Source organism: Aedes aegypti, chromosome 2 (genome assembly GCF_002204515.2).
Source record: "Aedes aegypti strain LVP_AGWG chromosome 2, AaegL5.0 Primary Assembly, whole genome shotgun sequence".
Lineage (NCBI taxonomy): Eukaryota > Metazoa > Arthropoda > Insecta > Diptera > Culicidae > Aedes > Aedes aegypti.
Genome location: NC_035108.1, coordinates 232,443,837 through 232,457,665, shown reverse-complemented (window position 1 = coordinate 232,457,665; position 13,829 = coordinate 232,443,837). Strand labels below are relative to the sequence as shown.

Genomic DNA, 13,829 nt, shown 5'->3' with positions numbered 1-13,829 from the left:
TAGGTACTTATCTGGTGTTAGTATTTAAGGTAGAGAGATGCGACGATTTCTTCAGTGGATACGAGTAACTGACACTGAAGAAGACTGCAAGTGGTAGTCGAAATACGCGTATCTGTCAAATGTAATTAATTTAATTTTCTAAAATCCAAAGCAACATATAAAAAGGGTACAAATAACGTCTTTTCTGCATTCACCCTTGGCGTGTAAAGAAAAATTAGCTTTGACTGTTTATGTATTTTCACTAGAAAATATAAAAACCAAATTTGGTATAAAATAATAATCTCGGATTCGGGTCGGATCCGGATTTGAAGAAAATTAATAAGAACCTGGTTCTGGTTTGTTATATGTGAAACCCGAACATTCCTACTAAATACGAAGAATAGTTTAAGCGAAAGGGTATATCCATTCTTAATGTATTGTTCATCACTCAATCGAGAAGTAACGCCGCCCTGTATAAGCGTGACGTAATTAATTAACTTTTCATATTTCAGATCAATAACAGTACTTTATAGGCATTTCTATATAGCAAACCTCGACGTTCCATTATTCGATATTGACATGAAACTATACCAAAAATCAAAATTATTTCATTGCATGGTTAGGGAGCATTCAAAAATTACGTCCATCGTTCAGAGGAGGAGGAGTCTACGAAAATGTGATAATGCATGCATTAGGTACTGTAACAATCGTGACAGGAAATTGAGGGGACGGAGTGTAGAAACCCTTAAAATATGTTGGACGTCATTTTTTAATCTTCCCTTACTATGGTAGTCTCCTCAAACAATTTTCCAAAGTATTTCTATTCCATATCTCGATGGTGTCGACAAGTCGATGGTTCCCTTCAATATCGACATAAGGAGGGTTGATTGTATGTTGAAAATAACGTTTTATAACTGCTGCGCATAGTAAGGGACATAGTTGAAAAATGGTTCCTAACTCTGCGCACTGAAGAAGAATAAGAAAATAAAGAGAAAATAAGTTGCACTTTACCAGTGATGATTGCTCGATAAATAAACTAGTGCCTACGTACTAAAAATCTGAAATATATTCTCTTTAATTTGATTCAAATGACTTAAGTGATGAGCTACTCCCTTAGCATTTTTGCTAACGGGCAGTCAATTTGGACGTTTTTCAATATTTTTAAAGCTATTTTATTTTTTTATCAAAGTAATAAACGTAAATTTGTCAAGAAAATTCTTCGCGTACTTTTTTATTACTATTGTATCAATAAATGGAAAACGAATTTTAAACAAAAACTTAAATAATTTACCAGATTTTGGTAAAAGTGCGCAGAGTTAGGGGCCCTCACGGTACTCTGTGAAAATTTTGATATGCTACGGCGAATAAAATCTAATAGTGTAAAATACTACTTGGGCGTCTGAAACTTTGCAAGAAGAAGCACTTGTATGTTACGCATAATATTGTCTAATATGAGCACAGTACCTTTTGAAAAAAAAAACCTGCTGGAGTTAATCAAAAGTGTTAATAATAGGATGCGGCTCTTTTGTTGTTAACACAATTCAAATAGACAATAGCTTAATTTATTTTTAACCAAATTAGGATAAGTGTATTGCCAAACACAGAGCATTAAATAAGAATATAAGAAATTAATATAATGTTTGTAATTATATTAACATAGGAATCAAAAAGTAAAATAAATTAATAAGTTCTTCAAATTGAGTATTTTGATAATTTACATACTATTTCGAGCAAGCCATTGCTATGCGCCCTTTGCAATACAAGCAATAGCAAAACTACTATACTAACGTTCACGGAACCAGCTGACACCTTGTCTAGGGTTCGGAAGGATCAAGTGCGCCGCCGCATCACATCTATTTCATGAATGATTTTTGATTGAACGGGTGCGAGTCGAATTTCATTCATTAGTTTTGCACGCTTTGTACCTATTACTGCAGTACAAGTAAAAAGCTTTTCGACAAGTGATAAGAAGTCAATTCCAGTGCAGCATTTCTCCACATTTGCAAATAACATACAAGTTATTTGGTGGTAATGAAATTGAATATTAAATAACGCTAGGGTAGGATTATTGTCAAAAATCGTAAAATTAATGTTTTAGGATACCATTGTGTAGTTCCGAACATAGGCTCTAGTGTGATGGTGTTTGTTTCTGAACATATTGGAATTGCCGAAGCAAGATAAAGTGTCAGTATATTTTCATAAGTTCAGTAAGCTACGTCGTCTCATAGTGCTACCCTTATTGGAAAACAATTCAGAGGAAATGTTTTCGATTTCAGTAGATACGATCTGAAGTACGGCCATATGTGAAAATTTGTAAATTTCAAATTGTAGGCTGTTTCTAGTGGTGCAGTGCTGAATCTTTAACATTTCGGCAACCTTTTCTACTCTAGAAGATCGGGCATGTAAAAAAGTACGTCGTAGAATGTGTTGAAATGTAGCTCAATAAATATCGATTTTTCCGCGATTTGAAAACAGCTGCATTGCAATACGGAAGCTCAACTCGAATGTATGTCTTTTCAGGTGTATATAAAATTATAAAGCAGATATAACTCCAACATGATAAGTTAATGTGAGAAATTTGAAAGCAAAAAGTATGGAAGTAGCGATAAAATTTCAGCGCAAGTGTTAATAGGAAAAACGAAATAATTTAAACGACACAGGTGTGCTAGTAAAAGAGTGATAACAATGTACAAACTAGCGTGTACAATATGCAGCATAATGATCACAGCTGGAACGGTGGCAGCCGAAAGCGAATACTTTCCTGGTAAGTAAATTTAGGAAAATGCGTTCCATACGTAAGACAAAAATGTTCTGTAAAAATGCTGGACTAGAATACAGCGTAAAACTTATTGAACTAATAGTTTGATGACCATATGATTTAGTTGAGTTTAGACATCTTGAATAATATTGCTTTTCTATAGGCTTCAATGATGTTTTAAAATAAATCGAACAAGCATTTCCATTCTTATCAAGGAACCAACCCGAGGTGGAAAATTAACATCTTATGACTTTTACTTTGCTTTCCGTAGTATGGAAGTAACACATTTATACCGTGATGTTCCAGTCCTCTCCTTCATCTCTTTCTTTCCCTTGGTATAAAATGGGGTTATCGTAGATTAGTAGGGTCGGTGTAAATATTTTCTTATAAAGTTCCGATAAGCATTTTTTTGGTGAAACATTTTCAATACATTAATCGTGTTTCTGAATCTTGTATTGTAAAACATGATTTTTGCGACAATTAGGCTCATTTTTTACCTTGAGTCGCCCTCTTGTTTTAGACCTTAAGGAGAAAATGTGATGTCATTTTTTTCAGAAAATGTAAATTTCCTATGTGTTTTCGCTGTTATTTTTTCCTACACGGGAAAAAAATCTGTGATAAAAATAACTATTTTAGCTGACTATGCCCATTCTTAAAACTACCATGGAAATTCAGAGAAATTTACTATGTTTACGGTACACCCCACCGCATTACTGGTACATGTGACAGAAATAATTTACAACAATCTGATTCCAACTACAGACATGGTAAAATCAAGCGCATTTCTGGTCTGCTGAAAATTGCCGGTGCGAGCGCTTAAGTTAACACCCTAAAATGGTAGTTTATACCACACAATTTTTTTTGCTGTCATGTCTACCTATCTCAAGTGATATTAATTATTCTGCCTTTTGGCTTGGTACCTTTTATCTGTTCGTACCTACGGTATTTCTGAGCTATAAGTACTTATTTATTTATTTCGTCAATCAAATTGTAGACTACATGTTTGCTTAATACTATGTTGTATTATATCTAAGGGAATTAAAATATTGCCTAAGCTTCGTTCGCGACATGGTCAAATCAATTTCTGTGTAATGCTGGTTATAAAGAGACATCATTTGATTTATTGGGCCGAACTTGGCATAATTAGTTCGATGATTGTTTGATGCGAACAAATTCCGATTCCTCAACTGTCTGGCGGGCGTGTAGAAATTCAAACTAGATAAGAGATTGGTGGAATCAATACGATGCGATACTATATCATTGACAAATGAAATCATGGCTAATTCGCGACGCTCCTTTAAAGTTTGGATGTCAATAAGCATGCATCGAGCCTCGTATGATGGCAGTGGAAACGTTGTCCAGCCTAATTTGCGTAAGGCATATAAAAGAAATTGCTTCTGTACTGATTCGATTCTATCCTCATGTGTTTTCATATGTGGGGACCACACAATACTACAATATTCTAAAACTGATCTTACATAAGCAATGTACAAGGTTTTAATCGTATATGGATCCCGAAAATTGAAGCTAAAACGCTTAATAAAGCTTAACATATTGGTTGCTTTGTGGACAATAGTATTATAATGGTCAGTAAATGTAAGTTTAGAATCTAATATAACACCTAAATCTCTAATCTTATCGCACCTTTGAACGTCTTGATTTTCTAAAAATACAGTAATCTGTGGTGTATTACGTTTTCTGCTATATGTGATTAGATTACATTTTTTGACGTTTAATTTAAGTAAGCTTTTACTACACCATTTATCAAATATACTTATTTCATTCAGATAAATGTCGCTCTCTTTTTTGCTATTGATTTCCATAAAAAGTTTCATATCGTCAGCATAAATAAGAATTTTAACATGTTTTATCACATATGAAATATCATTAACAAACAATATGAATAACAATGGGCCTAAATGTGAACCTTGGGGAACTCCTGATGTAACATGAACAGGTTTGGATAGTTTTCCCTCAAATCTTACTATTTGTTGGCGATCTGTTAAATACGATTCAATCCAGTTGAGGAGTTTCATTGCAATTCCCATTTTATTTAGCTTGAAAATCAACATAGGAATATCTAATCTGTCAAATGCTTTACTAAAGTCGGTGTAAAGTGATTCGACGTGGTAACCTCTATCCATTGCATTTAAAGTGTAATTAACAAATTCCAAAAGGTTCGTTGTAGTAGAACGACCTTTAAAGAAACCATGTTGCACATTCGTTATCCTATGTTTTATTTGGCTAAATACTTTTTTATTAATGATTGATTCAAATAGTTTTGGAATGGATGAAATAATAGCAATTCCACGATAATTTCGAATATCAGATTTTTTACCAGACTTGTAAATGGGTATAAGAAATGACCTTTTCCATTCTTTTGGAAATCTGCCCTTCTCAAGTGACATGTTGAACAGCCAAAATAATGGTGCTGTAAATTCATTGGCTAAGTTTTTCAGTAAAGCAGGTGGGATTCCGTCAGGCCCTGATCCTTTGGTGGAATCTAAATTCTTCAGTCCTGTTAAAATATCTTGTACCTGTATTTGACTAACGCCGACATCGGTTGTAAAATCAGGAAAACTTGAAAAGTGTTCAAAATCACGGTCATTATCCGAGAAGTTTGTATAAGTCTCTTGGAAAAAAATCAGCAAAGAGATTGCAAATGTCATTTTGATTATCTGCTACTTTATTATCCAATGTCATTTTAGATGGAAAGTTGTTAGACTTCATCTTAGTTTTAACATAATTGAAGAAATTCCTAGGGCAAGATTTTAAATCATTTTCAATTTTTGTGTTGTACTCTTCAAGTGCAGTGGATATGGCCTGATTAAGTTGGTTGACAATATACAAATAATTTTCTAAACTTTCTTGAGTTTTTTGTTGTCTGTAAATTTTATGAGCCTTTTGCTTACGATTTTTCAAATTTTTTATTTGCTTATTAATCCAAACAGGATTTTTTGACCCATTCCTACGACGTCTCCGCAAGAGTGGAACTTCCATCTGAATAATTTCCGACAAAATTGAATAAAAATCCGTAACTGCATACTCCAAATCTTCCTGATTTTTCAAAACGGATTGCCAATCTATTCTATTCAATTTCTGTTTGATGCCGTTATAATTGGCATTTTTATAATCAAAGAAATTCTCAAAGTCATAGTAGTCGGAATTATGATAATTATGAACAAAGATTGAGTACTCGATAGCTGTATGAAACGCTTCATTTTTCCATAGTGGAGAAAGAGATTCGTTCACACAGAAATCTTCCATTATGTTTGAGAATAAGAAGTCCAAATAACAGTTTTGTCGGTTTTTCACATGATTGATTTGATTTAAACCTAAAAATGCAGCTCTTTCAAAAATAAGTTGTAATGATTCGTTTTCACCAACAACCGGCAGCAGAACATTTTCGTTTTCGGAATCACGAATAAAATCAGCATTACGCTGATTAAAGTCGCCATAGATATGCACTTTGATTTCTGGAGAAAACTGCGACAAAATTTCTTCAGCGGTTTGAAAGAAAATTTCATATGATAATTTGCAAGCATGGTCTGGCGGGAAATACACAGAAGCAAATATATGTGTTTCACCGGCGATATGTGCTTTAACCCATACGTGTTCAAACTCTTTATATTTTGATGAAACAATTAATTCTGAATTGAATTTCGAAGATATTGCAATGAGAACTCCCCCACCAGACATTCTTTGGGTAAGAACCAGATCGCGATCATCTCTAAATACATTAAAATCGTTACCAAAAACTTCTTCACTCTTAATTTTTTCGTTCCAACTAGTTTCAGTACCCAAAACAATCGAGAAGGATGAAGTTACTATTCTTTTATAAATTTCGTTCATTTTTGATGCACTCCTCATGCGATTGAAATTTTGGCAATATACCAAAATTTCGGTAGCTTCTGAAGAAGTTTTTGGAAACACACCCCTTTGCACAGCATTACTTGAAATTCCAGATCCTTCATTAGACACATCGTTATTATTTAAAATATTACCTAGAACAATTTGTTGAATATTACCCACTATTGGATCGTCATGGTCTACGTCTGGAGACTGCGTCAGGTTGAGCGTAAACGGCTGAGAGGTCATCAGGTCCTGGTGAGCATCGGTTTCCGCACAATTATTGTCGTCATAATTTGCTTCCTCTGGAGAGAGCGTCAGTTCTGGCGAAAACACGTGTGTCTACACGGGCACTCTACGTAGGATGATGGAGTTGAAAAAGTTCCTTGTGGCATGTTTCGTGAAGTTGTGGGGGCGCTTGGTTGGTAGGGATTCATGGTTTCCCTTTTTTCAAATTGTATCGTTGGTTGGTAGTTTAGCGGTGGACGTGAAAACTGATTTTTTGCTGCTGCAAGTAGCTCACGATCGGGTGGAAGGTGGAAAGAGTTTGCATTATTAGCATTGGCATTCCTGCGATTGCCGAAAACAGTACGGCGGGAGTTCATAGAATTTAAGCGGAGAGGAGTATTGACAGAACTGTTGTTGTAAACGTTGTTCACATTACCACCCAAACTGTTGGTTGTAGCTTTGCGTGTCACGTTCCGCTTACGTCGCCTTCTGGCCTTCTCGGCCTGCTTTTGCTGATTCAATCGGTGGAGTTGGCGTTTGTCGTATTCCGCCCAATTCGCTTTCCACACTTTCCTCGTGCCTAAGAGTCGCCAGCCAGAGTTGTCTTCTTTGTTTTTATTTGATTCAGAATTTAAACTGGGCGGTGAACCTGCGGTACCGGAACTCAAACCAGAGTTTACATCAGCAGTTTCAGCCAACTCTTGTAATAGGCTTGGCGGTGACTCATCTTCCGCAAATCGGTCTCTGCCAATGCTAGCATTGTGTTCGTTGCAATGAGCAGCCATCTCAATGGTTAGGCTACTCAAAGACTGAACCTCGGTACAGATCTTTTTTAATTCATCAGTCAGATCTACCGTCAAAGCCTCTACAAAATCTTCAATATGTTGTTTTGAAGATTTCATTGAAATATCTAATAGACCAGTCAAATGGTTTTTTAGTGCAATCAAATCGTTGCTGGGCATATCATTCCTATATTCTGATGAATGCTTTTCGGCCACACGCGATAATACCGATACAGCATTTGACACGCTCGCCGATGTGCTATTATTAATGCACAACACCGATTCCTTCAGTTGATGCTCAATTTGGTCAAATAAATCCCCCATTGCACTAAGTTTTTTAAGATCGGCGGCTACTCGAAGATTGGCGTCAGTTTGTGCTCTAATTGAATCGATTAGCTGCTGCTGTTGATGGAGCACTTTGCGGGTGTCAATTCCAGTTTTCAAATTATGCTGGCAATCGCCGCATAGAGGTACCATATATGATAAAACAAAACTCTCCTGATGGCGTTGCACACCAATGCATGCCGCTTGGTAATTTTTAAAGCAGAACTCGCACTTCCATAGGAAGCGATCGTCACTGATATTGCATGATTTAACACTGCACTGCATTTTTACCGGTCACGCGCGATGTTTGTAAACAGCAAAGAAGGAAAAAAAAAATAATTTAAAATATCTACGGAGCGCTTAAAAATGCGTCTACACCCGACGACTGACTCAATTGAATGTTGTACTGGCTGCAGTTGGCGCAGAAGAGAGACTTCCCGGACTGTGGACTTATTAACATATTATTTTATTCTTTATTTGCAGGATATAAAAGTGGCGACGAGGATCATGGAAACGTGTGTTGAAGATAATCGATTTTCTTTGGGGTGGCGAATTGCCAATTGTATCTGTTTTTGAAAGTGTGGTGAAATTGCCAATTTGTGTTGAACCAAATTGTTCTTCAGAGCTGACGAAATCCTCGTTTATTGTGAACATAGTTGTTCTTTTGTGAAGCGATTGCTGTATGGAGATGAACGAAATTGTTCTTTAGTGTTGACGAATTTGTCAAATGTAATGTTGAGCAGTAAAATCCAATAATTTGAATGTTTTGTTGTAGTCTTGGAATTAGCAAATTTGCGTATTTAAAATAAGGTCGTGGAATTCTTTGGATATATTTTCGATTGTTCGTTGTATGAGTTGTTGCAACTTGTAGCTGGCTTTTAAAGAGTTATTAGAAAGTTTCTAAAGGGGAAAGGACTGTCATGTCTACCTATCTCAAGTGATATTATTTATTCTGCCTTTTGGCTTGGTACCTTTTATCTGTTCGTACCTACGGTATTTCTGAGCTACAGTTGGCGCAGAAGAGAGACTTCCCGGACTGTGGACTTATTAACATATTATTTTATTCTTTATTTGCAGGATATAAAATTTGCGTGTAAGAGCTGCGGGTGTCGACTACCTAGAAAAACCTGGGAAGTCAGGGATACTGCTTCGCGACTAAAAATGGATGCACCAACGTGCGAAGTTCGATTTTTGACCAACTTCGCCGCGTCGCGAGTCACTTCGCTATAACGCGCATCTATGCCCGTCACCGTGTGCATTATGCACACTATTGAGAATCGAGTTGCGACGCGGCGAAGTTGGCCAAAAATCAAACTTCGCACGTTGGTTAACCCATTTTCTAACGAGAAGCAGTATATTTTTGGACCTGGAAAGTCAGGGAATTTCACTTGAGGTCTGGGGAAATCCGTTTATATCCAGCTTTTTACGCTAGCTATAAAACTGCAGGGGGTGATTTGATTTTGGCACTTATTGTCTACAAATTTTATGGTTTGATCTTAGTAGGCAGTGGTCTCAGATTGTTTATTGAAATGTCAAAAATTTTCACTGTATTTATTATCGGCCACCATTTCTACCAGCTGGCAATTTATTAAAAACTTATCAGTAAATAATTCTTATTTTATCGTTTTAGGCACCGTAGGACCAAAAATCTATAAATGGGAAAATTTGCTACACCAAACCAATAGAAATAGGAACAAAATTGAAAGAAATAAGATCGGCTGTTCTGAATTTTCGATTACGACCAGAAAAGGCGGGCCGCCAAAATTTTGTAATCCATGCAAATTGTCTGTACCGAGATGTTCAAGGAGTTTTTCTTGTCCTTGTCTACGCCACTAATGTCCAGCGTAATTAATACATCACGCATTATGCTTAAACATTCAAAACATTCAAACATAAGTGGCTTTGTCCAACATTTTTTGGGTGACATATTTTGGGATAGGTCATAGTTGATTTTCTCGTTCTGTTGGTACGATTTGGTGAGAACAGAGCAAACTTCATAATACTTTGACCGTGTAAGTGTAACCGCCATGGCCGTTCCTTGGGCTGTTTTTGAAGATCCTTCAAATTTTTAAGTTAGTTTACTGGCACACGTAGTGTTCGGTCACACCGCAACGACATCTCCCATTCACTGTATGCTAGGCGCATTCAGCTTCCGTAGCAGCGCGGCAGTGTATTTAATTTCGCTGCTTTCTCCCCCAGCTAGCAGCAAGCAGCCCAAATGCTTCGAAGCTCTCTCTGGTATAGATCTATAGAGAAATCATTTCCAAATTTATTTTAACTTCACAACACTGTTGGTAATGCCAATTTTTCTCTCCAACAACCATCCGAACCATTAACTCTGCCACTTATGTTTTTCAACCTGAAATAATCAAAGCATTAGTATCAAATAGTAGATAAAAAGTTTATAGATATCCATTTTCTAAAATCAGAACTGCAAATTTTTGACATTTCTTTATTGTCAACAGAAAAATTTCAACTTTAAAAAAGCTTGCTTAGATCCAACCATAAAAATTATAGTGTTGCCAAGATATGTCAGAAAGGGGTAATTCAAAGTTTATAGTAAGCCAGCGTAAAAAGCTGGATACCACAAATCTGATAAATATTGTTGAAATCTTTGTTTTACTGAACATGTACTTGAAAAACTTTGATGAAGTTGTTTGAATTTGTGTTTAGCGATATAGTAGATTGTATTGCTTTGGCTACATAGATTTATGAATGAAATTATCGTTTGTGTCAAGGATGTCATATACACCCTAGAAATGATTAATTAAAAATAACGATGTTTTGAAAATATACGGTAAATTGTCCGTTGTGTTGATTTACTAGTAGACAAATTTATTCAACAGAGTAAAATTTGATAGTATACTGGATTTCTTCTTAGTAAACTGTACGTAAAACATGATACTCAGGGGGTTTAGGGACAAAATGTCGAAAGACAAAACGTCGAATGCCAAAACGTCAAATGTCAAAACGTCGAATCCCAAAACGTCGAAAGGGACAAAACGTCGAAAGCGGTGAATTTTCTATATTATTTGCCAAACTTCTTATTTCACATCGGGACCTATTAAATATGCTGTGAATAACGTTTGGCACATAATGAATTATTTATTCTTTCGGAGAAGAATCATTCTTTCAAGAAATTACGTTTTCTTCAATATCTTTCTTTTCGACGTTTTGTCCTTTCGACGTTTTGGCGTTCGACGTTTTGGAATTCGACGTTTTGTCTTTCGACTTTTGTCACCCAACCTACTCAGGGAACCAGCTGAGATGTTTTAAATGAATTTCTAAGAAAAACGTTGGATTCACGAATTATTTTTGGCAGGAATTATTCTTTAGTGGCATGGTATAAAGTTCAACAGCAGTCTTCTGAAAAACTTGCTACACAAAATATCAATCTTCTATTGCGAATCTCGCTAAATAATTTGCATTAATTCAAAATGCATCTTCCAAAGATTTCGCTAATAATTAGGAATGAAGCAAAAACCTTCCTTCAAATATTTTAATGATTGAAATATGTATAAAAAATCTTGTCAATAATTTACTTAGGTCCTCACAAGAAATTCGCTGAGGATTAAATTTTTAAAAAATTCACAAAGATTTGTTTATAGATCAAGCGCTAATATGTATTAAGGCTTCTCATAAGTTTCTGCAGATGTCTTCTAACAAAGATTCTGTTTAACTTAGAGTAACTAAAAATATGCTCAGATATTTCACTGTAGTTGCCAAAAATAACTTGCTATTGATTTTTGCATTGCTATTGATCTGCTAAGTATTTGGTGTAGATAGGGCAGGATTTAGATTGGAGTGTGAGGCCGAGCAATGTGTGAAGGTGGGGTCCCCCAGATGCAATAGGTGAACCTGGGAATAATCAGAAGGTTCACAATTGCACCCCTCGCCTTTTTCTACCCTTACTGAAGACTTCGGTATGATTCTACAAAGAAAAGATAGCAATCTGTTAGTTCATAGTTCGAAGAATTTCCTATAAGTTTGTCAAGTAAAACTTGAAAACTTGCTAGAATTCACGTAAAGTTCGTATCGAGGATCTACCATAGATCATATAGTAATCTGCCAAGCATCTCACCAAACATCTTGCCACGAATGCCACGTAGTATCCTTCAAAAAGTTGTCGGGGATCGCAATACGATTCGGTAAATTTTTTTTATCCCGGTCAGTATCCCGCAGAATGAAATATTCTGAATCTTCTCTGGAAATCGATTGGAAGGTCAGGGAATGTCAGGGAATGTCAGGGAATGTCATTCTCAAAATTGAGTCGACACGCTGTAAGATTAGATTATTCTACGACACTATTGCGAATGTGACTTTCCCAAACGCCATTACCCCGAATAGACTACTACCTCAAAAGCCCATTATCCCAAAATTGTCACTAACCCGAATGGCCATTTACCCGAATGAATTACATCCCGGAATCGTCACAACCCCGAATGGCCACAACTTCGTAATGAAAACCGAAAACAAAACAAGCTAATAAATTGAATTGTAATAATTTTGACTAAATACCTACTTAGAAAAAAAAAAATCTCTTCTTTTTTATAACTGCTATAAATAAAACTTAATACATATCCGAGCATAACAATTTCTCCAAGATGCATACAGGATTGCACGTAACATTTCAAAGTATACTCTTACTGATAACTACTACTAAGTCCTACTGGGTGCCGACATAAAAAATTCAATATTCTGTTTCGTTCGATTAATTTCGAAGCAACTTTAAAAAAAAAAAATCACAAAAGAGTTATATTTTTGGTTCATGCATTGAAAATTCCGAATTCATCGATGGTTTTGGACCTATGTTCAAATTTGTTGGGGTACCTATAGGGTATTTCGAAATGGAAATTATGTGGAAATTCAAGATACCTTATGAATAATTTCATAAAATTAGTGTAAAATTGATCTGCTTAACAGAATGTATCTGTTTAAGTTTGGAGAATATTGCATACAAATATGACAAATGGTGGTCAAAAAAGCTTGTAAAACATCAAATTGAAAAAGTTGAAAAGGAGGCTCTTCTGCTCTTCTTGGCATCAACGTCCTCACTGGGAAAGAGCCTGCTTCTCAGATTAGTGTTCTTATAAGCACTTCCACAGTTATTAACTGAGAGCTTTCTTTGCCAAAGTTGCCATTTTCGCATTCGTATATCGTGTGGCAGGTACGATGATACTCTATGCCCAGGGAAGTCAAGGGAATTTCCATTACGAAAAGATCCTGGACCGACCCGGAATCGAACCCAGACACTTTCAGCATGGCTTTGCTTTGTAGCCGCGGATTCTAACCACTCGGCAAAGGAAGGCTCCTATTCCGATGGGATAGTAAGGCCAGTTAGAAAAGGAAGCATGTGAAAAGATTTTAATTCAGATTTGGGCGAACAAATCATATTATAGAAGCCCTTACACGACAACTGTACAAGAGGTCCCAAAAGTGGCCATTTGAAGCCCTTTCGAAACCTGTCATCAAATGTCCGGAAAAGATCAGAACCACTTTATAATTCATGGTACGACATAAAGCATAAAGCAGTTTCATAGAAGAACAGATAGCATTCTAAAGAAAGCATATATTTCTCCTTATAGTCCCCACCCCTATACATACATGTATTTGGAAATTGTGATAAAAAGATGTTTCTTTCATTCAATACCATTCAAATATGAGATTATTTTTTTTAATAAATTCACGAATATTATTCGACCATACTCTTATGAGGTGTCCCCAAACTTGAATGCTTATTCATCCCGACCAATTATAATAAAACCATTTATGTTCTAATTCTTTATAATCTTATTATCCTTATAACCGCAGGTCTACGCAGAACGAAACCGAACCAAGCTGGACCATCGCAGTGGGCACCACTTAATGGTAATTATATTTCACAATATTTTTGAACAATTAGGTAAGGT

At 35.9% G+C, this 13,829-nt stretch overlaps 1 protein-coding gene across 6 annotated transcripts in view; it reads left to right on the top strand.

Annotated features, from left to right (window-relative positions):
• Window positions 1-1,851: 1,851 nt before the first annotated feature.
• LOC5575905 overlaps window positions 1,852-13,829 on the top strand; it is a 37,552-nt gene continuing 25,574 nt past the window's right edge. The window contains exons 1-4 of one of the 6 annotated variants that reach the window (XM_021844428.1): window positions 1,852-2,007; window positions 2,078-2,389; window positions 2,500-2,743; window positions 13,732-13,788. In XM_021844428.1, coding sequence (XP_021700120.1) covers window positions 2,665-2,743; window positions 13,732-13,788 — 136 coding nt within the window. In that variant the 5' untranslated portion in view covers window positions 1,852-2,007; window positions 2,078-2,389; window positions 2,500-2,664. The other 5 variants (XM_021844431.1, XM_021844429.1, XM_021844432.1 and 2 more) reach the window with 5 other exon arrangements.